Genomic DNA, 26,125 nt, shown 5'->3' on the forward strand with positions numbered 1-26,125 from the left:
ATTTCTTCCCCTTTTTTTTTCCTGCCCTTTCAACAGTCAAGTTTTTTAAAATTTTTTTCCCTCTATGAGTAACCATTAGGGCGTATTTGCCCCATTTGGGGGAGCTCTTTTTTTAATTTAATGATATTGATACTTTAAAAAATGAACTCCTGGCCCCCTGCTCAATAAGGAGAACAGTATTCTTTTTATAGGCATGAATTTGTTAATGGGACAAAAGTTTTAAAAAACTAGTAAAAACTACAAAACTTGTAAAATAATCACTTTTTTTTTTCCCACTTTTTGCTATTTTTCCTTCTTGGGGTTAAAAAATAAACTAAAAAAAATGACTAACGTAAACGACGGATGACAAAACGTTAAAATTTTAACAAAGAGTTTAAACGAATCTAGTTGATACATGAATACGGGTAAAAAATGCAGATAATTCAAGTTTAAAGGAAAAAAAAAAGTTGCCTAAAAAGGCATATGTTCCTATGGCATCTTTGCAAATCAATCATGTCCATGTGTTTATTTGGAAAAATTTGGCCTTCATTGCAGCGAAGGTTTAATTTGGGGGGGGGTCAAAAACCAGGAAAACAGAGTTAGTTAACAATCATTTTTACATAACAAAATAAAATTTTTGGAAAAAAAATGATGTTAGACATATTTCCTTTTTCAAATGTGCTTTTAATTTTCAATTTAAATGTTTGAATTATCTTTTTACAAAAAAATATCTCTTGTTGCAAAAAGGAAAAAATCAGATGCAAAACAGATTGACGTCTTACGGGAAAAAGTTAAAAATTTATTGCTTTTTTTCCAAATGTTTAGCAACATTTAATATCATTTGTAGTACATAAACATTTTTAAAATTTCGCCTCATCTACTTTTTATATTTAGGTAAAAGTGAACTTCAGAAACAAAACTTATTTAAAAATTTAAAATTTTGGCAATTATTACTACAAAATAGTTTCCCCCTTTTGCACTTCAAACAAATATTAAATGAAAAAAAATTTTTAGGGTTTGTGAATGTTCTACAAACCTGAAAAATTTTTTCATCTAGAAGAAACATAAAAAATTACTGAAAAGTTTAAAATAAATTGGTTTTTAATTAAAGCAAATATGGTAATTCAACGTTTATGTGAGTTATTTATGCTCAAAAGTTTTGACATCTATAGTAAAAATTTATGTCCCCCTAACAAAGGGTGTTGGGACTATTGATTTACCCAGTCTGTGTTGTGTTTTCTGTCGTCACAATCTTGCCACACTCCAGATCAATCTTTTTCTCATCTGATTTTCACAAATTTAAACAAAATGATTTGCCCAAAAAAAGCCAGGCCCCAAGTTCATTATACCAAAGCGGCCCCGGGCCCCTTTCAAAAATTAAAGCCCCTTGTTTTACCGAAAATGGGGTTTTTACTCTTGTCCTCCCTATAAATTTTACTTTTTGATGGGATTTTCACCAAAATTTGAACGAACGTGTTTAAGTCTTCAGGCAAGTTTGATAACTACTAATTTTCCCAAGGCATTTTAAAAACTTTTCCCTTTTGATTAGGGAAACCCTCCTTTTTTCTTGTCTGCACTCTAAGTTGAAAAATTTTCATCCAGTCTTTCCCGATTTAAACCCAAAATGTTTGCCGTAACCCTTTGGCCAAGTTCTTTAACACCACATCACTGAGGCACTTCACAATTAGGGCCTTGATTAACGAAAACACCTTTTTCATAGAAAGGTTTTTGTAGTGATAAACGTACTTTAGGACTGATTTCCCTGTGTAATTTTTTAAGCATTGTCTTGTGGAAAGTGCTTTTCTCAAAAGCAGCTCTTTAGTAGATGATATTTTGGAAAAGTTCCGTTCTTCTCGAACATAAACTGTTTATATTACTTATGGGTTTTTTTGTTTAATAATAAAAGTTTTATAATGTATTTTAGAGTAAAGCTTTTTTTTAAATATTTTTTTCGAAAACAAACGAAAAGAAAAACGACCCCCAAAAAATCGGGGAAAGGGTATGTGTAAAATTATTTCCTCCCGGCCATAGCCGGGAAAATGTGAAATAATCATACCTTTTGTTTTATCTTTCTATGATCTGGCTCTGATATTCTGAGTTTCTTGTTCAGGACGTTTAGGGCATAAAATTATTGTAATTTGGGGGGCATTTTTTAAAATTATATTAACTCTTTATTCAGTTAAGTTTTTTCTTGTAAAAGACCTAAATTATAAATAATACTTTTTAAATTTTAAAGTTCTAAAGAATAGAAAAATGTTTATTAGTGTATAATATTGGCCCTTTTTTAAAGGGCCCAAAGGGACTGTGGTGTTGGTCCTCGCCAGGAACGGCTTTTATTTTTGCCATTTGGGCTGAACTAATCAATTGTTCTGTTGCTTTTTTCCTAAAAAAAAAGGGAATCAAAAACAAAATGATCAGATATTAATTTTTTTTTCAGTGAATGTGGTGTCAGTCAGGGGAAATGGGGCACAATGAAATTTTACACGCCAAAGTACAGAAAGTGGAAAAAATATGTTTACACTTTTTTATAATCTGTGAATTACAAATGCACACAATGAATAATGTTTGACTACACAGGGACATCAAATCACCTTTAAATTAGTAAAAATTCATTGGAAGGTGTTCTTGTGAAATAAGCAATGTAAAAAATTTACGTAAAAATGAAAGTACCTTAACAGGTTTTTTGGTTAAATTTAGAAAATATCAGTTGTTAAAGAGGCTTAAATATAAATTTTTTTTCCAAACTTTCTTGTTTTTTTCATACATTGTCCCCTTTATTTATAATCTAAAAAATTAACACCCGTAAAAGAAAAAATGGTACGGGATTTAACAAATTGTGGAAGTTGTCTCCCATTTATATCAAAGCACCATTTGTACACATCGTAATTTGTTACATGATACCGGTTTACTTGACTTTATGCAGCAAATTAATATAAGGCCAATATTTACAAATCTTGTTTGGTTGTAGAAATAGTAAAAATTGACAGCAGGTAAAAATACCTGTTAAACTCTATTACGGTGGTATTCTTTATGTGTGATTTTTATGCCCCCGAAGGGAGGCATATAGTTTTTGAACTGTCTGTTGGTTGTCAGTTGTCCAAATTTCGTGTCCGGCCAATTTTTTCATCGATGGATGGATTTTTCAAATAATTGCAAATGTGTACCCCATTAAGACGCGTGTCGCGCGCAAGACCCCGGGCCGTAGCTCAAAGGTAAGGTCACACTTTGACTTAAAAGGGTTTTTTTATGATGTGCATTCAGCCGTCCTTCTTTGTCATCCAGGAGGGGTTTTTCAAAAAACTTGGCATGAATGTGTACCAAGTAAAAACGACTTCATGGCAAGACCCCGGTCCGTAGCTCAAAAGGTCAAGGGCCACTTAGACTTAAAGGCATTTTCAGATAGGCATGAGGGGGTGTCGGTCCATATCTTTGTCATCATGCAGGTTTTAAAAATTTGGGGGGGTAAAGTTACCACGTAAATGATGCGCGCGCAAGACCAGGTCCATAGGGCAAAGGTCCTAAACCTAACAACGGCCATAACTATTCATTTAAAGTGCCAAACGGGGGCAGTGTCGTTTCCCATTGAACAGCTCTTGTTTGTGTTCAGATTATTTTATATGAATACAGTCATTATCCATTTTGGTGTGGTTCAAAAGAAGTAAAGTCCTGAGGGAGGGGGGGGGGTGCTAAACCTGGGTGTGGGTTTGAGCCTTGATAAATTACCACACCTCTAGGGCATTAGCACTTGTTTTACAAGAATTGGGCTCGGAATGACAAATAAGTTTAAGCTTTCATCTCAATTAAGCAAGAATAAACTAAAAGATTGATAAATCACAACACATGAAAATGCACAGGTTACAATGCCATTATGTTCACCATTCAAATGTCACAAAAAGAAGTCAACTTCCATCATCACATTTGATAATTTGCAGTTGGTATACTAAAATGAGAAATACCATAACTGCCTTTTGGGGAAAGGGGCCCGAGTGGAAGCATTTAAAAGTAAGTTTGGCATTGGGGGATGTTGATGTTCAAAAATGTTTTAAGAAATTTTTATTACTACTGTTGCTTACTACTCTCTTTTATTTTTTAGTGTACCATGTTGTTTCACTGATGACAAAAAAGAAGAGGGAAAAATTTCAGACCAGGATTAAAAGAGATACAGAAAAAAAAAATCACCAACAATATATATCTTTTCTAAACAACGAAAAGAAAAAATAGTTTAATTTTTCTTTTACAGATTGATTTTTATTTCTTGTTTATGCTTGAAAATACTTCAGCAAGCATAAACAATCAGTCTAAAAGATGTCTGCCTATATTAAATTTTTGTCAGTCAAAAACTACCCAAATTTTAAATTTTGATTACTCCTTATCGTGTAATTTTTGTTTTGCCTAAAAGTTCAGAATTTATAGAAACACTTTGTGTATTTGTATATTTCAAATGGTTTGATACATAGTCTTGTTCAGCAAGTCAGTCGATGAGATTATGCCATTTTAAATAGCCTTTTTCATGTTAGTACACTTTTTTTTATGCATATTTTTAAAGTCAACTTGTTTTTTTCAGCCTTTAAATTTGAACCCCAAAAAGTTTTGTTTTTTTGAAGGGAAAAAACTTTAAATTTTACCACTTGCAAAGTTTTTTGTTCGAAATAAAAAATTTGACCTTGATTTTGACCTAGTGACCTTCTTTTACATTTCTCGCTAAGCCTTCAAATTTAAAACCCCGCTTTTTTGTGTACCAAATGAAATTTGATCTTGAGATTATCTAGTGACCTACTTTCACTTTCTCAAACCACAGCTTTCAAATTTGGACCCCATACACATTTTTTTTTTTACTGAATTGAAATTTGACCTTTAGCTAGTCTTGAAATGGAAAATTCAAAAATGGCTCAGTGGGTGACGCCAAATCCTGTAATTCTTGTTAGGTAAAAAGATTAAAGGTCAAAGGGCAATTTAAACCCAAAGGGAAACTTTTTTTTTCAGTGGATAAATTTCGTCCCTTTTACAATTTTCTGAATGCATCAATGGGGGATTTTGTGTTCGCCGAGCTCTTGTTTCAAAAAATTTCAAAAGTCCTTTTGGCCCGCCTAAAATATAATGTAAATATTGATATTGAACACTCTTCTTGATTTTTTAGGTAGCCAAACAATATGTACAACTTTCCCAAAACATTTTAAAAAATCTGTTTAGCTGGCTGAACACAAAGTTGCATGGGGGCATTTTAGTCATATAATCTCTCTTGCATTTTGTCAGGGTGGCCGAAAAGTGTAAAACTCAGTTTTTTTTAAACCGTTTTTAAAATTTGTTCTGCTGGTCTAAAACAAAGAGGGGGAGAAATTTTTATCAAAAAGTCTTCTTGAATTTTTTGTTAGGCTGGCCAAACAGTTTTTACCTTTTTTCAAATAATTTTAAAAGCCTGCTCGGCCCACATAAACAAATGTTATTTAGAAGTATGACTGTATTTAACATCTTTCTTTTATCTTTTTTGGCTGGGCCCAACAAATTTTTAAACATATTTTTCAAAACATTTTAAAAATTTGTTCGGCTGGCCAACTAATTGATGGTATAAAATATTGATATTGAAATAAATTTTAAAAGTCTGTTTTTGGGTGGCCTAACACAATATGTATGGTATGAATTTGATATTGAAATTCCCCTTTTATTTTTGTTAGGCTGGTAAACATTTGAAAATCTCTTTTTAAAAACATTTTGGAGTTGGGGGTATTTGATGTTAACAACTGTCTTGCATTTTGTTAGGCTGGCCGAAACAATGTAGAAACTCAGTGTTTCAAACCTTTTTGAAAGTTTGCTCTGCTGGTTAAGCAAAGATGTATGGGGGATATTAATCAAATATACTAGACTTTTTTGTATTTTTGTTTGGCTGGCCGAACAATTTTAAAAATATTTTTTTAAATAATTTCAAAACCTGTTCACCGGCGTACACACAATGTTGTTTAGAGGGTTTACTGATTTGAACAGCCCTTTTATGTTTAAAATTTTGTTTGGCTGGCCCTACCCTTTTGAAACAATTTTTTTTTAAATTTTCAAGTCTGTTCGGGGCCGGCCCAACCGATCTTGTATGTGTATTGAAAGTCCCTTGTATTTTGTTGGTGTGAAAAAATTTCGAAAATTTTTTTTAAAAAATTTTAAAAGCCTGTTCAGCCGGCCTTACACAAAGTTGTTTTGGGTTTTGACTGGATTGAACAGTTTTTGTATTTTGTTAGGCTGGCCGAAAAGTGAAACCTTTTTTCAAAAACTTTTTAAATTTTTTAAGGCCCGGGCCCAAATGGTCAAATTTTTTAAAAAGGGTTTGGGTGGGCCCAACACAAAGTTTTCTGAAGTTGTGATATTGAAAAGGGCTTTCTTGTTTTTTGTTAGGGGGTCAAACAGTTTCAATTTTTTTTTTAAATTATTTTAAAAGCCCGTTCGCGGCCATTTTTTTTTTGTTTGGCGGCCGAACAATTTAAAACTCGTTTCAAAACCATTTCGAAAGTGTGTTTGGGTGTTGTAGCGAAAAATTTTGTAGATATGTGATATCAAATACTTTCTTGTATTTTTTTTGGCTGGCCCAAAGTTTTGAAAAATTTTTGTTAATAATTTCAAAAGTCTGTTCGGGGGGCCAACCAAAACTTTTATGTTATTGAACACCTTCTTGTATTTTGTTACACGGCCAAACAATTTTAAAAACCCATTTTTTTTCCCAAATAATTTTAAAAGTCTTTCGGCCAAACCCAACACAAAATTGATAGAAGTATACTGGGATTGAACAGTCTTTCATGTATTTTTGTTGGGCTGGCCGAACGTTTTGAAACTCATTATTTCAAAAACATTTGAAATTTGTAAGGCGGGCCCAAAAAGGGTTTTATAGAAATTTTTGGGGACCCAACGGTTTTAAAATTTTTTTTTCAGACTGTTCAAAATTTTGTTTGGGCACCTAACCCAGTGTTTTTTCTGGAAGATCTATTTTATTTATGTTTTTTCAAAAATTAGCTTTCATATTTATTATTTATTGTTAGGCTGGCCGAACAGTTAATCTCCCTTTTTTCAAACATTTTGAAATTTTGTAAGCCGGCCTAAAGGTCGTATATGAATTTTTAGGGTGCCGAACGGTTTTTAAATTTTTTTCAGACTGTTCAAAATTTTGTTCGACAGCCTAAGACATGTTTCTTCTGTGAAGATCTTTTATTTTTGTTTTATCAAATATTTAGCTTTCATATTTATTTTTTATTTTTTAGGCTGGGCCCAACAGTTATCTCCTTTTTTTTAAAACTTTTGAAATTTTTTAAAGCGGGCCCAAATGGTCCGTAAGAATTTTTGGCTGACCGAACGGTTTTTAAAATTTTTTTTCACTGTTTAAAAATTTTTCGGTCAGCCTAAAAACAGTTTTTTTTTCTGTAAGTCTATTTTTTTAGTTTTATAAATATTCGCTTTCATATTTTGTATTTATTTTTTAGGCTGGCTGACATTTTTCTCCTTTTTTTTAAAAAAATTTTGAAATTTTTTAAGGGGGCCTAAAAAGGTCGTATATGAATTGTTAGGCTGACCGAACGGTTTTAAATTGTTTTTTTAGATGTTTCAAAATTTTTTTTCGGTCGCCTAACACGGGTTTTCTTGGGAAAATCTATACTTTAGTTTTTTCAAATATTCAGCTTTAATTTTTTATTTTTATGTTAGGCTGGGGGGAAAGTTAATCTCTTGTTTTTAAAATTTTTTTAAATTTTGTGGGGGCCCAATTTTGGCTGTATTGAATTGTTTGGCTGACCCCAACGGTTTTTTAAAATTTTTTTCAGACTGTTTAAAATTTTTTTTTTGGGCACCCAAAACAGTGTTTTTTTCTTTTATGTTTTTTTCAAATATTAGCTTTCATATTTATGTTTTTTTGTTGGCTGGCCTAACAGGCATATATTGATGCATTTTATGTTCATTTGAAATAAAAACCATGAAACACATCTTGTTTTTGTGAAGTTTTGTTCAACATGTATGAAAATATGGGTACATATTTACATGGTAATTTTGAGGAAAATGGTCATTTATTTGGGAATTTGTGTACTTTCCCTTTTGATAATGTACTCTGTTATCTAAAATAGCCTTTTTTCAGTTCTCACATTTGTTCGTACGTACGAGCAAATCTGGGGTCTGTATGCATTTGAATAGGTTCAGACGTCCAAACAATTTTTACAACAGCCTTTTTCAGTTCTCACATTTGGTCGTACGTACGAACAATATTCCAAATTGAATTAAGAGTTTTTTTCCGTTCTCACATTTGTTCGTACGTACGAACAAATCTGGGCACTGTATGCATTTGGAAAATGTTCAGACTTCCGAACAATTTCTAAAACAGTCTAGGCTGTTCGTACCAACAAATGTGAGAACTGAAAAAGAATCTTTATGCAAATTGGAATATTGTTCGTACATACGAACAAATGCAAGTGGTCTGAACAATTTCTACAACGGCCTGAGCTGTTCGTACGAAAGAAGAAATATGAGAACTGAAAACGAATTTGTATGCATTTGGAATATTGTTTGTGCATACGAAAAATGTTCAAGACGTCCAAACAGGTTCTTCAACAGCCTGGGCTGTTCGTACCTACAAACACCTGTGAGATTTGAAAAAGAATCTTTATGCAAATTGAAATCTTGGGACTGTATGTGACTTAAAAATGTCTGAACAGGTTCTGTAACAGCCTCACATTGTTTCGCCCGAACAGCTCAGGCTGTTATAGAAATTGTTTGGACGTCTTGACCATATAACAAATGTATACAGTCCCAGATTTACTTATGAACATTATTCCACTCTGCATAAAGATTCTTTTTCAATTCTTACATTTGTTCGTACGTACGAATAAATCTTGGGACTGACTGTATAGATTTGAAATGTGTTAAAAGCTAATGCATTGTGTTATTTACAGTTAGCGATAACAATAATTTTAGTATATTATTGGTCACCAGTTGATTCATTTTCATTTCAAAAGTACACGACACCTGTGATTTATTGCAAATAAATACAATACAATAAATCATGTAATTGTTTCAAATAAATAAATCAGATCGTTGTATACGGATATGGTAGCAATATTAGTGAAAGTTAATACTTTACAATAAATTCTGTAAATAATAAGAGAAAAAAAAAGAAGCACCTATGGCAACCGAATGGATGTTATAATAGCCGTGCTAAATGACGCAAGATACATTGTTGTTAGTTAAACATTATACGTACACCAACCAAGGCAAACATCTGTCCATTCCATCTTTACAAATGCATTAAATTGAAAGAAAATGGACTATGAAACTATATGTTATGGATTCAATAATTGAATGGGTTACTTTAATGTAGTTCATACAAAGGCAATGTCATATTAGCAAATTAATTAAGTTGAGTTCAGACCTCGTGAATGATATTTATATATGTATGTTTTAAAACTATACTGAAGAGAGATTGATGGAATAAATATGCAGTTGAAATTGTTAAAGCACATTAATTCAGGGATGACCTATATTGTCCACCTTTATTGTATATTATAGTAATATTATGCGAACATGCGTTCCTAGTTATTTAAAACGTTTGTATTTGTTTAATATATTAATACAATTGCTTATTCGTTTCGTTTGAAAGCATAATTATAATAGTATGGTATTACGTTTAACTTTTCTATATATTGATAAAACTGGGTTCCCAATACTGGGTTCCTACACATACATTGAATATTTATTGATTGCAGTGGATATATATCTATAACTTTCTATTTAGATATTATTTAAAAAAAATGGGAAACTGTGCTAGAGAGTGTCTAAACTGTATACTTTGGTTGAAGTTAATAATTATGGGAGTACTCAAGATTGTATGTCTGTCGAAAGGTGAGTCTTATAATGAAATATATGACAGATTATTAAAAGTATTTCGATGTATATTGTGTGTGTTTTTTTTTTGTGAGGCAATGTAATCAATTTAAAATGGCGATTTAAGTTCCACTTAATGTAATGCCAGTTGATTAGACTGTTGCTGTCATATCAGAGACTCATTTTTATCATTTGCAAATTTCGTCATCTAAAACGATAAATGTCAATTCTTCTCAAGAATAGACATTACTTTGAAAATTCACAGTCAACAGAAAAAAATGGAGTAAAGAAATCTCTTTATGTCCTGTTCATATGTTAAAATATTTACACGTGTTGCAAACTTTAGAAGTACTCCTATCGTTTGAAACGAAATTCAATCGTGATTGCCCGATTACATATTTGCATCAAAAAATGGTTTGATATTAGCTAATCTGAGCACAAAATGCTCATGGTGCTATTATTGCAATATTTTCAAATATCATGAATTGAAAATCGCTCATATACACAATGACGTCATAAAATGTGATCATATTATGACGTCTATATGCGCACGTGTAGCTTGTCTTTTCCCCCGAATTCATTCCCGCGTGGTTGACCAGCGAAAGTTTTCCTCTCATTAATACACGGTGTATGATCAATCCTAAATTGTTTGTACATAACTTGTGGTGCTTTCACTTTTTGGTATAAGCAACGAATTTTTACGTACAACAAATGTAAACACGCTATGGAGCAGGAGGCGAGTACGTGGAAAAATGCGAGTTTAGAGACGTAAGTTGATTTTACTGATGCTATCACGGAACTTAAGTAACTTCTAAGATTCCATCTGCATAAAAACAAAATAAAAAGTTTCAGTAGTTTTCGCTAAATAATTGTAACAGTTTGGGTACTGTTGTACAAATGCAGCAAAAGTAAATCGTTTAATTTTTTTTTTTTACAGATTCGTGATATTTTGAGCATTTACAAATATATTAAGATTTTATCGGTAGAAACAGTAAAAGAAAAGAAACCATTTTTAAGATCAATTTGTACCCTTAAAACACGATTTCATCAAAATATAAACACCTATATTATGCGTATAACACTGAACTGAGGCAACTCTGTTATTTTCGAAAATTTTAATGTAATATTTAGCAAATATATTTTGTTTTTAGTGCCAAGACTGGTAAGCGGCGTTCATTGCTACTTTGGCTCCATACGCCACAACGAAGAAGAATACTGACAGATCGTATAGATGTGGTAACTAAAAAAATCGCAAAGCTCTACGCCCTCTCTTGCACCACTGCTTATCACACTATTTACAGAGTTAGCTGTACTAGTATATGAAACAAAAATATAGTCCGTGCATTCAGAATGCTAGTAAATGATTTCTAATATGGATACAGTGAGTTGAAGTAAATGATTGTGCTGAGGGAACCAGTATTCTTAAACCTTGTGAAAAATGTTGTTTCAAAGTTACGTAAAAAACCTTGATATTAGCCTGTTGCAGGGGAGAATATGAGTGTATGGAAGGACAACTCAGCGTGGCGATTACGCGATATACGCTGTGGAAGGCGAAGGACGACAATTTGATTAATATGTGACGTAACAGGATTACGTAAACAATTTCTGTAAACTAGATGTTTCAGACGAGGCAGTCATTGCTTTACCGTAATATGTACCACATACGCTTGTGTTCGAGCGAGAGATTCAGCCGGGAAATGAATCTTGTATTTCTTGTATAAAATTATAGTTTTAAAGTAAAAGGTATATATCTGGAGTAAGTTCTTCGCTTTATCTATTTTTTGTATCATATTAATCATTCATACACTATATGAACCCAGTATACAAAACAAACAAACTGTGTCACCAAAGGACGAGTTTGAACAATAGCCTATTTTACTATTTGAGAAGTTTACATTATGTAAAGGCAGTGGCTAAGATCACGGTACCGATTCTATGATTACCGAAGTTCCGTATCTCCATATAACCCTATGAGGACAGGCTAGGATTACGGAAGTATTTATGAGACATTAAATGTATACGTAAATAATGTATATACATTTATGTTGTAAACTTACTTATTTTACATAAAATAGCAATTTACAGGTCTGCCCTTGATTTCTTCATAATCTGGCCGCCAGTTCGGATTAAACTAACTGCATGGAGGAAATAGTGTTGTCATTCTCGAATGCTTTAAGCTCAAAACATGGTAAATAAAACGCCATTTGTTTCGTCATTGCCTTTTCCATTAAGGATTTTTTGATTAGCTTTAAGCATGTTTTAACGTAAATTTCATGCCCATAAACACTACTGTACTCTTAGCCTATCCTCATACATTTATATATATATTTATATATATATATATATATAGTAGAGAGAATTTATACGAACTAAATCACCACCACAATATACCAGACCAATTACGGCAAAGCGCATAGCAGTACAAACGAACACGCATATGCCATAGCAAGTCCACTAACCCAATAAGATTAGTTTCGATGCTGCTTTATATACGAGCCCGAATTGTACTACACATTCGTACTGGTTCAACATTTGCATATATATACTCAAATCTCTGTTTTCATGTCTCATAAATCAGTAGTGACATTTCAGTCTTTTTAACTGATTGGGACCAGAGAAGCTATATTTATATTATAAAAACAACTGTATTACATTCTTACGGATCTGCATTAGAAGGAATGTGCAATAGAAATGCAAGTTTTAAAAATTAGAATAGATTATTTCCCTTTAGTGCAACGAAGAATGGAAGTAAGATACATGCAGTTTTTAACTTGCACTTTGGTTCAGATTGTTGATATTTCTAGACATAAATTAACTGGAAATGTTAAACTTGAAAGTTGATCAAAATGTAAAGATATAGACAGTTTTGTATATGATAAAGGGGAATGAGTCGGAGGTTATGTAGCATGATCAAAGAATTACAAACTTGTTTTTGTCATAAAAGTCAATAAAATATACACTTCTTACATTGATCTACTTATATATGTTCTAATCATTTGTGTTCCTTAAATTGTATGCGACTAGTGCAAAATGTCATTATGTGTGCCTTAAATACTTTTAATTTTTATTATTTTTTATTTTCTTATAAATACGATTCAATAGCTTTAATTACCGGTATTTTAATATCAATTTTGTCAGAATAACGGTTTAACACGCAATTATACATATGAAGCAAGTCAGAGTTGTGTTATTTTGATTTTATCAGATCGTTTAGTATGGCTTTTGTATTGTGTCAGTGCACTGTTAAATATTTTAACATTAAGATTTAGGCTTGGGTGGTTCCATTAATCTCGCTTGAATAGCCTTGCTTAATCACCCTTTGGATATGCTGCCTGAGAAGGTCTACTAGGTTTCAAATTACCCAAAGCAAATTTTGGACGAGGTTTATTTTAGTTATTGTAATGGAATATTTGCTTTCGTGCTAGCGCAAATTATGCACAGGAAAAAATCCATGAATATATATTAACTGGATATCAGGTTATCTTGTTTCATTAGATATATGAAAGGACGGAGTCTCTTAGGGTGTAGAACTATTCCTCTGTGTAAGCCATCCAGCTGACTTAGGAAATGCCGTTATTTCTACCCATGTACTTGGCCTGTGTCGATGCAACGTTGAACCCAACAAAATAAATACCGGGTAAATGAATAATTAAATAAATAGAGTTACAGTTGAAAACGTGTACTGGACATCTTGATTTTTCAGTTTTATATTCAATAATACCGGTTTTTAATGTATTTCTGAAAATGATAGACAGCTGGCAAAATTAATATATATTTTGTCGAATGCAATGGGACGTAAATCTATGGTCTATGAGGACGGTTCGTGTTATCTAAACCTTTATTATGCTCAATTTACATTTTGTGTATCACCAAGACATTTACTGAGAACGTATGTTGTAATGATACAAAGTTTTGAATATAGTGTAATCGGCGAACAGATACTGACACAACTTTTTGATATTAAAAATGACTTAGAATTATACTTGTTCAGTTATACAGTACATACATTGAAAATAATAGACAGACCTGTTATTGCTTGTCAATGATAGAAAACTTAAGGTATTGGACCCCTAATAGTAATGTTTGAAAACTGGCATTTGCTTGGTATATTCTTAATGTTGACCATGTTTTGCACTGTGTTGCAATTTCAAAACATGTTTTACCATGCCGTTTTTTATACATTTTGTATAATTTATGGTATTTCCTGAAGCTCAAGTAGAGACAAATTTAAAGTAATGGCCATTGTCCATAACGTTTGCAGAGAACTCATTTTACCATTAATTTTAATAACAAATACTTCAAACTACTGGCAAACAATTATAAAACACAAAATAAAACTGTACAATATCATTTTTTTCTTAGGTGCCTGAAGCAAACGGATTTACTGAGGCAGAATTCTAATTCCAACATTGAAAAATTAAGGTCAAATCCTGCCGGTCTGTTTTGAATTCTGCTCACTTCATTTAAAAATAATCTTAGAGCAGAAGTAAAACCTACCTACATTTCTTCCATATGTAATCTAAAGAGTGAAGGCGAAATAGAGAACTTTTACCACATGTAACTCAGCGTTTTTAAAGATGTCTAATACAACCCCCTTCTGTTTCAGAGGTACATTCACTTTCAATAGCAAGAAATTATTTATCAAATGAAACAATCCCACGCTTGTACAATAAATCAATAATAAGTCTTAACAGAAGTAAACACTTACTAGAGAAAAAAGGAAAATAAGGGAAAAGAATTGGTCCCGGTTGGGCTTGAACCTATGCACCCCTGAAAATTTCGGTCAAATTAGGTTTATCGTAGGAATTGAATACTCTTCAGAGGTACTCTATTACGGGTCTAATACCTAGACGGACAATGTCAGACAAGACCAGGACACAATGACCAATGCTAAATAAAAAAGATACCATAATTAAATCATATATTAATATTTAATTTACTAGGAGCCTCCGTAGCCGAACGGTTAAGGTCGCTGCCTTCAAATAACTTGCCTCTCACCGGGCCTCACTCGGGGCGTTGAATTTTGCATGTGAGGAAGCCATCCAGCTGGCTCACGAAACTTCAGTTGTTCTACCCAGCTGCCCGCTCGTCATGAAAAAATACAAAGAGAGGCACCTGGGGTCTTCCTCAACCATCAAAGCATGACCTATAATTTTGTTTGTGCAACCAAACAAAAATATTAAATTACCTTTCTTAATAAAACATTTCTGTTCAGACAGCGAAATACTGGCAGCTAGTTCATATAATTTGATGTATGCATTACATATGGTGTCGAACAAGTCCCTAACTTGATGGTATATAACAGCGATTTGGTAATTTAAAAGCAGTAATAGTAGTAAGACATTTCATCTGGTTACAGGTTATCTTGACCTGTCAGAAATGTGTCCATTTATGTTTTTCTTAGTTCTTAGTTAATATATAAAACGTTTATATTTGTTTATATTAACTACAATTGCTTAATCGTTTAGTTTGAAAGGCATAATAATAGCATGGCATTACGTGTAACTTATCTATATCGATATTTTAAAACATACATGACTTAATACTGGGTACCTATACTGGTAGTCAAAATGATTGTACTCAAGAGTTGAATATCGATATATTTTGGCTTTTGTATTGTGTTAGTGTACTGTTACATTTTTAACATTAAGTTTTAGGTTTGGTCGGTTCCAAATTCTCGCTTTAAACGCAAATCTCTAACATTAGTTCTAAACCGAGATATTCTAAAAGATTGAAAACCACAACTCTAAATATAATCAATTTAGATTTTTCCAGTTAAAATAGATTTATCGCATCAGTTATCATACTTCACGTAGTGAAGTATTTATATAATGTCTATAATGACGCAGAACCCATTATTTCATATTCGTCACATGAATGCATTACATAATCATGCAGTTAAAGAAGGAATCTATAAATGATGATAAATAATAAATACATATTAAGCAAATATCAATGTTATCAAGAACCCCTTCTTTGTTGTACTAATCCCCACATTGAGATATATGTGTTTGATGTTCAGTTCTGATGAAATCATAGCAGTGCTTAGTTAAGAAATATGTATGTATAATTTCTATTAGAAATTCTGTTATGTTCTGAATTTTGACACTTGTGTTCTAGATTTTGACACCCGACGCTCTTCGATAAGGAACGTAGCGTACTACCGTACTATGAGTACTTGCTAGTCTTACTTCTGGTCAGAATTATTAGGTAAATGTTCTGCTAGAAATGCATTAATTGACAAGAAGAAAAAAAGAAAGAATAAAGAAAAGAAACACAGTAATGTCTCGTCTAAATAACCTTAAATACTTTTTTTTAATTCATATTTGATAAATTAAATATCAATCAAAGATTTTTAACTAATTTCACCGTGTCTTTTTTCCGTAACCTGCAGCAATAAATGTGCAGATCTTTTCATTTATAAGTGATATGAAATAAACAAAATTTATCAAAAACAAATACAGTTTTATAAAGAAGAGGGTTTTGTTTCCATTAAAGATCCTGTTTATCGTAATATGTTGTTAAGGTTCTCTGTCTGTACACTTACGACTAAAGGGTCGTCTTCAGTTATATTTGTAGGTTGTTTTTTTATGTGATTGAGGAAACAGCAGCTGCAACAAAAAATAATATCAAAGATATATTGAATTCAATCTTTCATCTAAATTGAGAAATTTGTCATTTGAATTATAGATGAGAATATAGATAATTGAAGTTCTCACGTATTTAAGTTGTATGCAATTTCAAACGTTTTTTGTTTTCAATGCTGAACAAGCAGCTGGCAATTATTAAGGATATGGAACTCTAACAAATGGTCCATGGATCAATTATTGCAACAATGGTAATTACTTTTTTTCCTCTTTTTTCAGGAATCTTACATTCGAACTGGCATTCCGTATTGACATTCTATAGTTTACTTTTTGAAGTAGTTGCAATAAGCGTATCCAGAAAACCAAAAGACAGCGACAAAGGACCTGCAGTCGTATTTCATGCATGTGCATGTATGCATTTCAAATTTATCGTTTCGCAGTTAAAATGTTTTTAAAGATAATAATAAGTGAACAATTTCCCTTTCCAAATGCCTTTCTTTCAACTTCAATAGTATTTTTTGTGAGTTTAGGACATGTATTCTTTTTTGTTTTCTTCTGTGAGATGGTTATGACACATGTCTTTTCAACAGAAATTTGAAAATTATGATTATGTACTTCGATGAAAACGTTATTTACCGAAAAACTGTCGTTAAATGTATATAGAATTAATTATATTTATGAGCCTTTATTCTCAAATTAAAAACATATTCATTTCCCCGACAGATTATGTCTCATTAACAGGGTACACCTGATCATCCCTTCATTTGTCTAATTATTGCGTAATATAAGAATTGTCAGTCTGATACTGCGTTTACTTTACATATTTACAGCTTCCTTCAAAGTTTCAGCAACACTGGTTACATATTCCAATGAAATAGAAGACATGAAATCAATGTGTTATTGGTGTTTAATCACAGAAATAGTTTTGGTAGGTGTTTGCCTGGTTAATTAGACGTCGACCTCTAGGGCAGCGGTTATTGTATAGCAATATGTTAAAGATTTCTCACACAGTGTAACATAGTACATAGATATGGGGAAGTTCTGTCCTTGTGAAATGCTACAAATAAATGAAACATATATATATTTTAAACTATTTTCATTGAAATCTACTTCTATTGAACGTTGTGTAAAGAAAGAGGTTCGATAAAGCTTCATTGTTTTATTAAAGTATATTTATATCAAATGATTGATACCACATATGAATGAAATACCAGGGACATAGGAAGCCAGGAACAGACTGGGGTTCGGCGCATTGTTTTCCGTATAACAAATTGAGTAGCTGAACGGCTTTGGTGTAGTTTGATGCATGTTTAAGGAGAATACCTTGCCGCTAAATCCTTTGGAAAATATTAATATATCAAATTATTCTTGTGAAACTCTTGTGCAAAATACCAAACAGTTACTATATTTCCAGATTGGAGTAATATTTTGCTGTTACTGTTGTACTGATGAACCAAGACACAATTCATCAAAGCTGAAGCTGGCTGCGTAAATGAACACCAACCGGATATTCATGAAGTTCATAAAAACAACGACAATGACCACGACGACAACAACAACAACATTTATTTAGTATTAAAAGGTGTTCACTAGTATAGTCATTACTTAACACGAACTAAATGTAACAGTTTTAAACCCGAACCGATGCAGCACTATAACACAAGAGAAGAATACATCCTGATATCCGTCTATAAATCATGCACAAAGTATTGAAATTTTGTAGATTATTTCATTCTCACGAGTTCAGTTAAAAGTCTTTCCATTGACAGTATTTACAGATTAGAATTCGCTTACGACTTTGGAACATGGTGGGGGTAAGAGTGAGGTTAGGTGCACCATAAGCCGGTTTAAGCTCCCCAGTGGTGGTTTTGCCACGGACCGTTCCAAGGCGGTGCCCTACTGTGTTCCTTTATTTGTTTGTTTTGTCGTGTGTTTGCTTTGTGTGTGTACGTGTTCATTAAGTAGATCATTTTATTGGCATTGCTAAATTGGTTACCTTCAATTTTACATAGAGGACATAGATCACTTATTGACTTTCTTATATATTACGTTATTTTTTTCACTTCAGTGCAAATCGAATGTCTTTAGAAAGTCAAAAAATGATCTAAAACCTATAGGCATTGATACGCTTTTCAGGTCTACTAGCATACGGTATATATCAACGTCTTAGTTATAAGAAAGAATGCTATAAATTGAATTTCAGAAATAAATTTTCAGATAAAGAACATTCTATATATAGTGTATTGGTCAAATTATAGAATTCTATTAAAGGTGGCATATATATATCAACACAAAGTAACCAAACAATTTCCTTGAATTTTCAAAACCAATTGAGAAAATAAAACATTTTTTTTATATAATTGTAAGTTTTAACGAAAATAGTATCTGGTAACCGAAACAAATGTCAAAAACTGCCATAATATTATCGCTTCCTGTACTTTGCAAGACTTGATATTTTCCACGTGATAGTGAGACTATAATTTAAGTCTAGAAAACTTTTTGATTTTTTACGAAAACATCAAATCGTGAAAATTGATTTAATAATCATGAATTTTAACCAGTTAATGTATACAAAAAATACGCCAACATGTTTTAAATCGTTTGATAGCGTTTCCTATTTGATGTATCCGAGGTCTACAAAATGTAAGATGTTTAAAACCTTATTGGATGGCATTTACTTATTACTAATTTTAAGGTTTAATTACTTCAGTGTGTAAAGTGTTTTTCACGTCGTTGGTCAGCTGAGGTACAGCTGTTCATAATTTTCAAGATATCATATCAATTATATGAACAATGGAAGTGCCTGCACCTTTATATATCTCGATCTATAAAATAGACCCAACTGTTTAGGTGACTTTAGCTTAATTCAGCTGACAAACTAAATAGAATGACCCGACTTCATCTCAGTATTATTATATTTTCTGGTCCTTCGGGATCATTGATTTCAACTCGTATAGATTTGAAAATTGAATACTGTATAAGCCGGTGCTAGAAGGCGTGGGCAGTGTTGCATTTTCCATTACTACTCATGAACAGACACAATCAAACCGAGTCTGCAATTTTCACTGTTTGCTTTGTTCTCGGTGCGTCCGAGGGATCTACTTTTAAGATTTTATTTAATAAAACGGAGACTGATAATACCTATCTGTGCTATATACAATCTTCCTCTGTATATCTAGCCTTAATGACTTAAATTGTGAGCTCAATAATTTCAAGGATCCAGCAAATAGCTCTGTATTTTAAACTTTGGACACTCAAGTAAGTAATGATGTTCAACTAAATTTCTTGTGAAACTACTTTCCTTGACTGGCATTGAATTAACATCGAATGTATGTTCATCCTAAGTCTTCTTAATTAAAGCTGCAACTAATATATTTGCATTGACGCTCCTTGATGCTCATATCATATTATATATGCTACTACCTACAGCATTCAACTGTCCTGAAGGCATGTCCATAATGTCTTGGTTTTACCCCGGCAACAACAATGACTGTGTACTGAAATACTGAAATAATTGATGTATAGGTACATTTTGGCACACTTTACTAATATGTCGTATGTAAAACAGTATTCGAATATATGTACGCCATTTTAATAGGAATAACAGCATGTTCATTTCTTCGTAGTACTATGTTTTACAAGTATATTTAAAACTTAAACAATATACTAGTTTTGATATTTATTATAGATGTTTTGCTGCTAAATTGCGATCGCACTTAGAAAAGTATACTTTTTTGTCAAGGAATTGATGCTTTGAACGAATGCGTCCTGTAGTAAAATTGTGCTTTTGTGCAAAAAGGTGATGTCACAAATCCAACTCTAAAATAACTCTCTGGTATCGTTGTTCTGCTGTTTATACTATAACATTATTTCACTAGTTTAAGAAGCAGATAGGAATTTTCGACTAGATGGTACTAGTAGCTCATTAAACGGCAACGAGAACTGAGTATTCCCACATGTACCAGTGCTAAATCGATGTCTATCATGGCGTTCCGATGTCTTTTTTTCAAAGTTCTTGATAGGCGATGTTTTTAAAACGACGACATGCGAGTCCTAACATATAGATGTTCAGCCTAAGTCTGTTTGATAAAAGCTGAACTCGCATACTGTGCCTCCTTAATGCTCGGCTCACATGCTTTTCACTTGAAAGCATTCAACAACAACACGGTGACTTGGCTGTATTTCGCCACTAACGCTCACGATGCTCAGCATATAAATGCTATCGTCTGTCATAAAGGTATAACCAATATGCCTCGTCACTCAAAATATGTGTTGGATAGCTGCAATATTGAGTTACAGTATCATACTGCGTCGTGATCAAAACAGAAAATATTTGTGTACACTTCACCGTCAGGAAATCGAATAAATTGTGAAAAATATGCTTTGGACTGAATTCGGTTTTCGTTTCTGTTTTTTTTTTTTTTGTTTGTTTTTTTTTTTTATTTGTAAAATTGTCGATGATGCATTTTTGTGAATAAATAAAGAAATAAAGAAAAGGTAATTATTACTCCCGGTTGTGGAAAGTATTCTGTACCTGATTTGAACGTCTGTACATTGTATGTCAAAGGAGACAATCACTTACCAATTGTTTTTACCAATTGTATTACTTCCCATGAAGTATAATTTATGCAAAAGCCATTCAAGAGGGAAAAAATAACGCCATAACGACTAAAAAGGGAAACAATTTGCCTCGTAATAAAAAGAATATCTTTTAAAGATGTGTTATGTTTTTGTTTTGTTTTTTTTCTAGGAGAAAATCACATTAAAATCATATTATTCGCAAAGATGTCATTTTATGGTTATTCCGATAAGTTGAAGATAAATCAATTCCCGAATTATGTAGTGCCTTATTTCATATCATGATATAAATTTTTAAGCTGGCAGGTACAGGGGAACATGCGGAAAACAAAATTCCGAAAAATTCCAAGTAGTGTATGTTTGTTATATATTTATGCATATAACCCCAACAACAAAAGGCTCAGTTAATTAAAAAAAATGTGTACGAGATACTGGTGTTTGCTTTGTACAACTAGTTATAATGCCTTCTTCAACAAAACAGAGCCAACGGTAAAAACAGTATATTACTATTTGTATCTCATAATTGCATTTCTTTGGCAGTAGTATAATGTCCCATGAAATACTCCTATTTGTAGTCTGCTATAGTGATTAAAAATGTATCGTTATAGTGCAACAGTTATTACATAATTTCTTAAATCAAAATTTTAAAGAATTTCTCCTTTTGAATAATTTTTAATGCTTCTTACAACACCTCCCCTGATTGTGTTTTAGACAACATTATACTGAGGGTTGGAATTAATCTGATTAATCTTGAATTTGCCTTGATTTCAATTCATTTAGATTTGAAGATTGAATACTGCTTAAGCCGGTGCTAGGGGGCGTGGGCAGTGTTGCTTTTCCCATTAATGCTCATGAACAGACTCAATCAAACCGAGTCTGCAATTTTCACTGTTTGCCTTGCTCTTGGTGCTTCCGAAGGATCTACTTTTCACATTGTATTAGTTTCCATTGGTCGTTTTGGCCTAATTATCACTAACCCTAACCCGAACTATTTATTTTAACCTCTTTTCATGGAATTACTCGAAAGTTTTCGTGTACCATTGAAGGTTCCATGTGCAACGTCGTATGAACACCTCTGCGGATGTCTAATTTAAATACCTTTTTAATACTTGTAGCATGTGTAAATGTTCAGTTCTCAACCCGGGCTAGAGGGCATGTATGGTAGCATGCATTTCCAATACTGTTCATGAACAGGCTCAATCAAAACGAGCCTTTTTATCGTGTTGAGCGACCTGTGGATTTTCTACGTTTTCTATTTTACAGATACATCAGTGTTTCCCTTACTTCCCATGCGTGTAAATGAATGTTATAGGTGACAGATGCCACGTATGGATGATAAAGTTTTTATGTCCTGATACAGCGATACTTGGTTAATATATTCCGCACACAAATGTGTAACATTTAACAAATCACTGTTTAAGTAAGAAGATTTTTATTGTCAAGGTGACTGTTTGAAACAAGAATGTGTTCGATTAGTTTAGAGGCAATTCTTGTGCAGGAACTCGGTCTATAGTTGCTAGCCTTATATTCTGGACCTATTTTGTACACAGGACAGACATTGGCAGTCCTCCAGTCCTTAGAAGCAGTGCCAGTATGGTGAGAGGCCTTGAAGACTTTAGTTGGAAATGGGTTATCTCTGTACAAAATTCATTTAGTAAAATAAAGTAGGTGAAAGATGGTCAGGACCAGTTGCTTTGTTAGGATTTAGATTCCTTATTCTTTTATCAAACCATCCTCAGAAATTTTAATGTCATCCATGCACTCGTTTACTTGTCAGTGTCCATTTTCAAATAAATTCATTTCACACATTTATTTGAGATTATTAATGTTTGGCTTCGAAAAAAAAATAGATTGAAATTGTTGGCTTTAAATGGTTGCTTTTTCAACTGGCTTCATAAGTTATACCCTCCGATTTTAATGAGAAAACACAATGGTTATCAGTTTTCTTGTTCTTTACAAAGAGTAGGTTTTTATAACAATTAGCATTTTCAGAATCTTTTGCAAAAATGAGTAAATTAAAATAGTCCCCATAAGATTTTCTGACAAGATCTTAAAGAAGTTAGGTATTGCTTTAATTTACTGTAAGTGTTCTTTCCCTTTGATTGTTTACATTTATAGTGCTTTGAATCATGTTTACATTTTATGTAAAACAAATACTAATAAACAGAGGGTCGTCTATTTATTAAGAGGGGCTCGCTTTCCACACGGGTTTCCGTTATCATTGTATGCTACTGCTTTCGTTATACTACATAATAGGCTATGATTAAACGAGTATTTAAAAAATCAAAATACATTAAATTAGCAGTTATTAAGTAAATATCTTTTTGCAGTACGAATCTTAATACAGCTTCCAATTTACATCAAATTTGTTTAAATATTGTACATCCTGCCTTTTCTTACAATAAAAGTACGGTTTAACTTTGTATACATATACATAACTTTGATGCAGCTCTAAGAGTCCTTTTAATTCTCTCTATCATAAAATCCTAACATTATCTCCGATCTCATTTTTATTGCAGAGGTAAGAGAATTTCAGAAGAGTGCAGTGTCCATATACAAAGAGACAAAAATTTTATTCAAGATCATTAGATCTCAACAGACTGTCGGTGTATGAGGCATATTAATTTAGGGGAAGAAAATTTACTACTGTGTTGTCACAAATAAACATGTTTAGTGTTAAAAAAATGAAATTTGACACCAATAAATTTTACATTTGACCGTTTCGAGGCGGTGCTTTGCTGTGTTCTTCATATGTATTTGCGTCTTTGTTGTACATTGTAAAATGTACTTCCTATATTTCTTTATTTGTGTACAGTCTTAATTTGCAGTGCAGTGCCAGCAATGTAGGTTTTCTGTTGGACTCGGAATAAATCAGTACAGACAAAATTGTATAAAACTTAAGGTTAACTAAGGGATAACTTATTATTTATCTGATAAAATTTATACATGCAGTTGTATGAACGATCATTTAATGTCAGTATGGCATATTATTGTTCACTGTTTGGCAATTCTTTATACACTAGCTTATTATCTTCGCTTCAAAACTGTAACAATATTTTTTTTTAAGATGACACAACAAATAAACGTATAATCGAAATAAATCTTTCAAAGATCTTTAAAGCAGGGATTTAGTGTCAGTTTCGAATTTCGCAATTTTAAAGCAATCTTGACTATTAATCAGTTCATCCATACAAAAAAAAAATGATGTCAGATGACCTGTTTTTGTCAATGAAAGGCAACGAGTCTGAATGAATTGAAAAGATATGAGCATAATTGTTTCGGCTCGGTGCTATTGTTATTCAAGTGTATAATTGCAAAATACTGACTATGATTAATCAAACATTCAAAACTTAAGACGGTTGAGATATCAGATGCGGAGGAAGTGTTAGTGGTAAAATATCTAAGTGTTTGAACGACGCTAAACCTTTAGAAGGCCTGAATTATTCTCATTCGTAGAAGCTCGCAGAAATGTTGTAATCAAACATTATTCTGGCTTTATTCATTTTAAGCGCTTACAATTGATGAGGACCATATATGCTCTCCAGGCTTACACGGACGGAAACATGGGTAGAACCATTTAGCCTCAACCGGAAGTAGCCTCGCGTACCAAATGAATTGTATTTCGAGCCGGATTCAGACCCGCAGTGGTGAGGGTGGAAAATGATTTAAAATCATGAATCTTGAAGAATTCTGATCTTCTAAATGCTTATGATCCTTGCAATGTATATAGCCGTTGTACTAGATATCAATATATAAGCCGCACCATATGAAAACCAACATAGTAGTTTTGCGACCAGCATGGATCCAAACCAGCCTGCGCATCCGCGCAGTCTGGACAGGATCCATGCTGTTCGCTAACGGTTTCTCTAATTGCAATAGGCTTTGAAAGCAAACAGCATAGATCCTGACCAGACTGCGCGGATGCGCAGGCTGGTCTGGATCCATGCTGGTCGCAAGCCACTATGTTGGTTTTCTCATGGCGCGGCTCATATAGAAACTGGTGTGAAACAGCATCATGGTTACACTAATACAGCATCTGATAACAAAGTAAACGCCTGCTGATTTCCGCAATTCGCATGATGAAGTTACGCAGAAAATGCCTGAAACATAACATAATGTGTATGTCTGATCGTCTCTGTTATAATAAGTGACTTTAAAAAATGTGTTTCAGTTCTGTTCCTTACGTTATTATAGTTTGATGTATATATGCCAAATATTTATTACAAAATGTATGATTGTTTTGTTATTGTTTGTATGTGTCTACATGCACATCTGTGCAATCTGATAATGATAGTCTGCATTGTTCATATTTAGTCATTAAATTCACAGTGATCATAGAAATTTGGCAAGAAAAAGGTTACACTGTTGTAAATAACAACCGAAAAAGACATTTACTAGTTTAACAGTCCCAACAGAAAAAAGGATATTGCTGATCTCGAACCTTACAGAATCAATACATTTCAAGACAATCCATCCTCCAGTATTTACAATGCTTTAATTTAAAAAGGAAATTAGTTCTTGTCATCATTTCATCGGCGGCGGCGTTAGCGTAGGCGTTGCCTGATTACGTTTAATGTTAAGAGCACCGCCCTCCCCACTCTTTAAAATCGCTGAACATAGGTAATTTATCTATTGTTCTGGGTGAAAGAGGTGCAAAAAATTCAATTTTCTCGCTCGCAACGTATGCATACGTAATTTATCTCTTGTTCTGGGTGAAAAATGTAAATGTATTTCTTTTCTAGCTTGCTACCGCTCGCATAGGTAATTAATCTTTTGTTCTGCGTGAAAAAATATAGAATATGTAAATTGATACGCCCGCTACGTCCGCATAGGTTATTTGTTTTTTGTTTTATGGGTAAAAAATAAAATATGCATTTTTCCTCGCTAGCTATGCTCGGACAATAAAAATCCTACGGAATCGGGCTCAGAAATTCCATTCTGAGATACTTACGCAAGAATAAGTCTCACAAGTCATAACACATGGACTATAATTAGCATGTTATTTGGGCTGATTTTTTTCACAGAACTTTAACCTTTCCTTTTTCAATACCAAATAAACTACCTCAGAACTCCCAGAATGCACCAAATGGATCAATTGTTTACAGGACTTTACAGGAGTTGGGAGGGGCATGCTCCCGGACACC

The 26,125-nt window shown here is 32.8% G+C and overlaps 1 protein-coding gene across 1 annotated transcript; it reads left to right on the forward strand.

Moving 5' to 3' along the window:
* The first annotated feature begins 9,702 nt into the window (after positions 1–9,702).
* On the forward strand, positions 9,703–19,304 carry LOC128550622 (uncharacterized). Its single transcript, XM_053529950.1, has 4 exons — positions 9,703–9,834; positions 16,683–16,814; positions 17,234–17,331; positions 17,818–19,304. The coding sequence occupies exons 1-4, from the start codon at positions 9,744–9,746 to the stop codon at positions 17,893–17,895; spliced, it is 399 nt and encodes a 132-aa protein (XP_053385925.1). The 5' UTR covers positions 9,703–9,743; the 3' UTR covers positions 17,896–19,304.
* Positions 19,305–26,125: the final 6,821 nt, after the last annotated feature.

This window comes from Mercenaria mercenaria, chromosome 18, assembly GCF_021730395.1.
Source record: "Mercenaria mercenaria strain notata chromosome 18, MADL_Memer_1, whole genome shotgun sequence".
NCBI lineage: Eukaryota > Metazoa > Mollusca > Bivalvia > Venerida > Veneridae > Mercenaria > Mercenaria mercenaria.

Coding starts and splice junctions, on each gene's coding strand:
- LOC128550622 (XM_053529950.1), top strand. CDS start 9,744: ATGGGAAACTGTGCTAGAGAGTGTCTAAACTGTATACTTTGGTTGAAG. Junction 16,815..17,233: donor CGTATTTCATGCATGTGCAT/GTATGCATTTCA, acceptor ACATATTTACAG/CTTCCTTCAAAGTTTCAGCA. Junction 17,332..17,817: donor TAATCACAGAAATAGTTTTG/GTAGGTGTTTGC, acceptor CTATATTTCCAG/ATTGGAGTAATATTTTGCTG.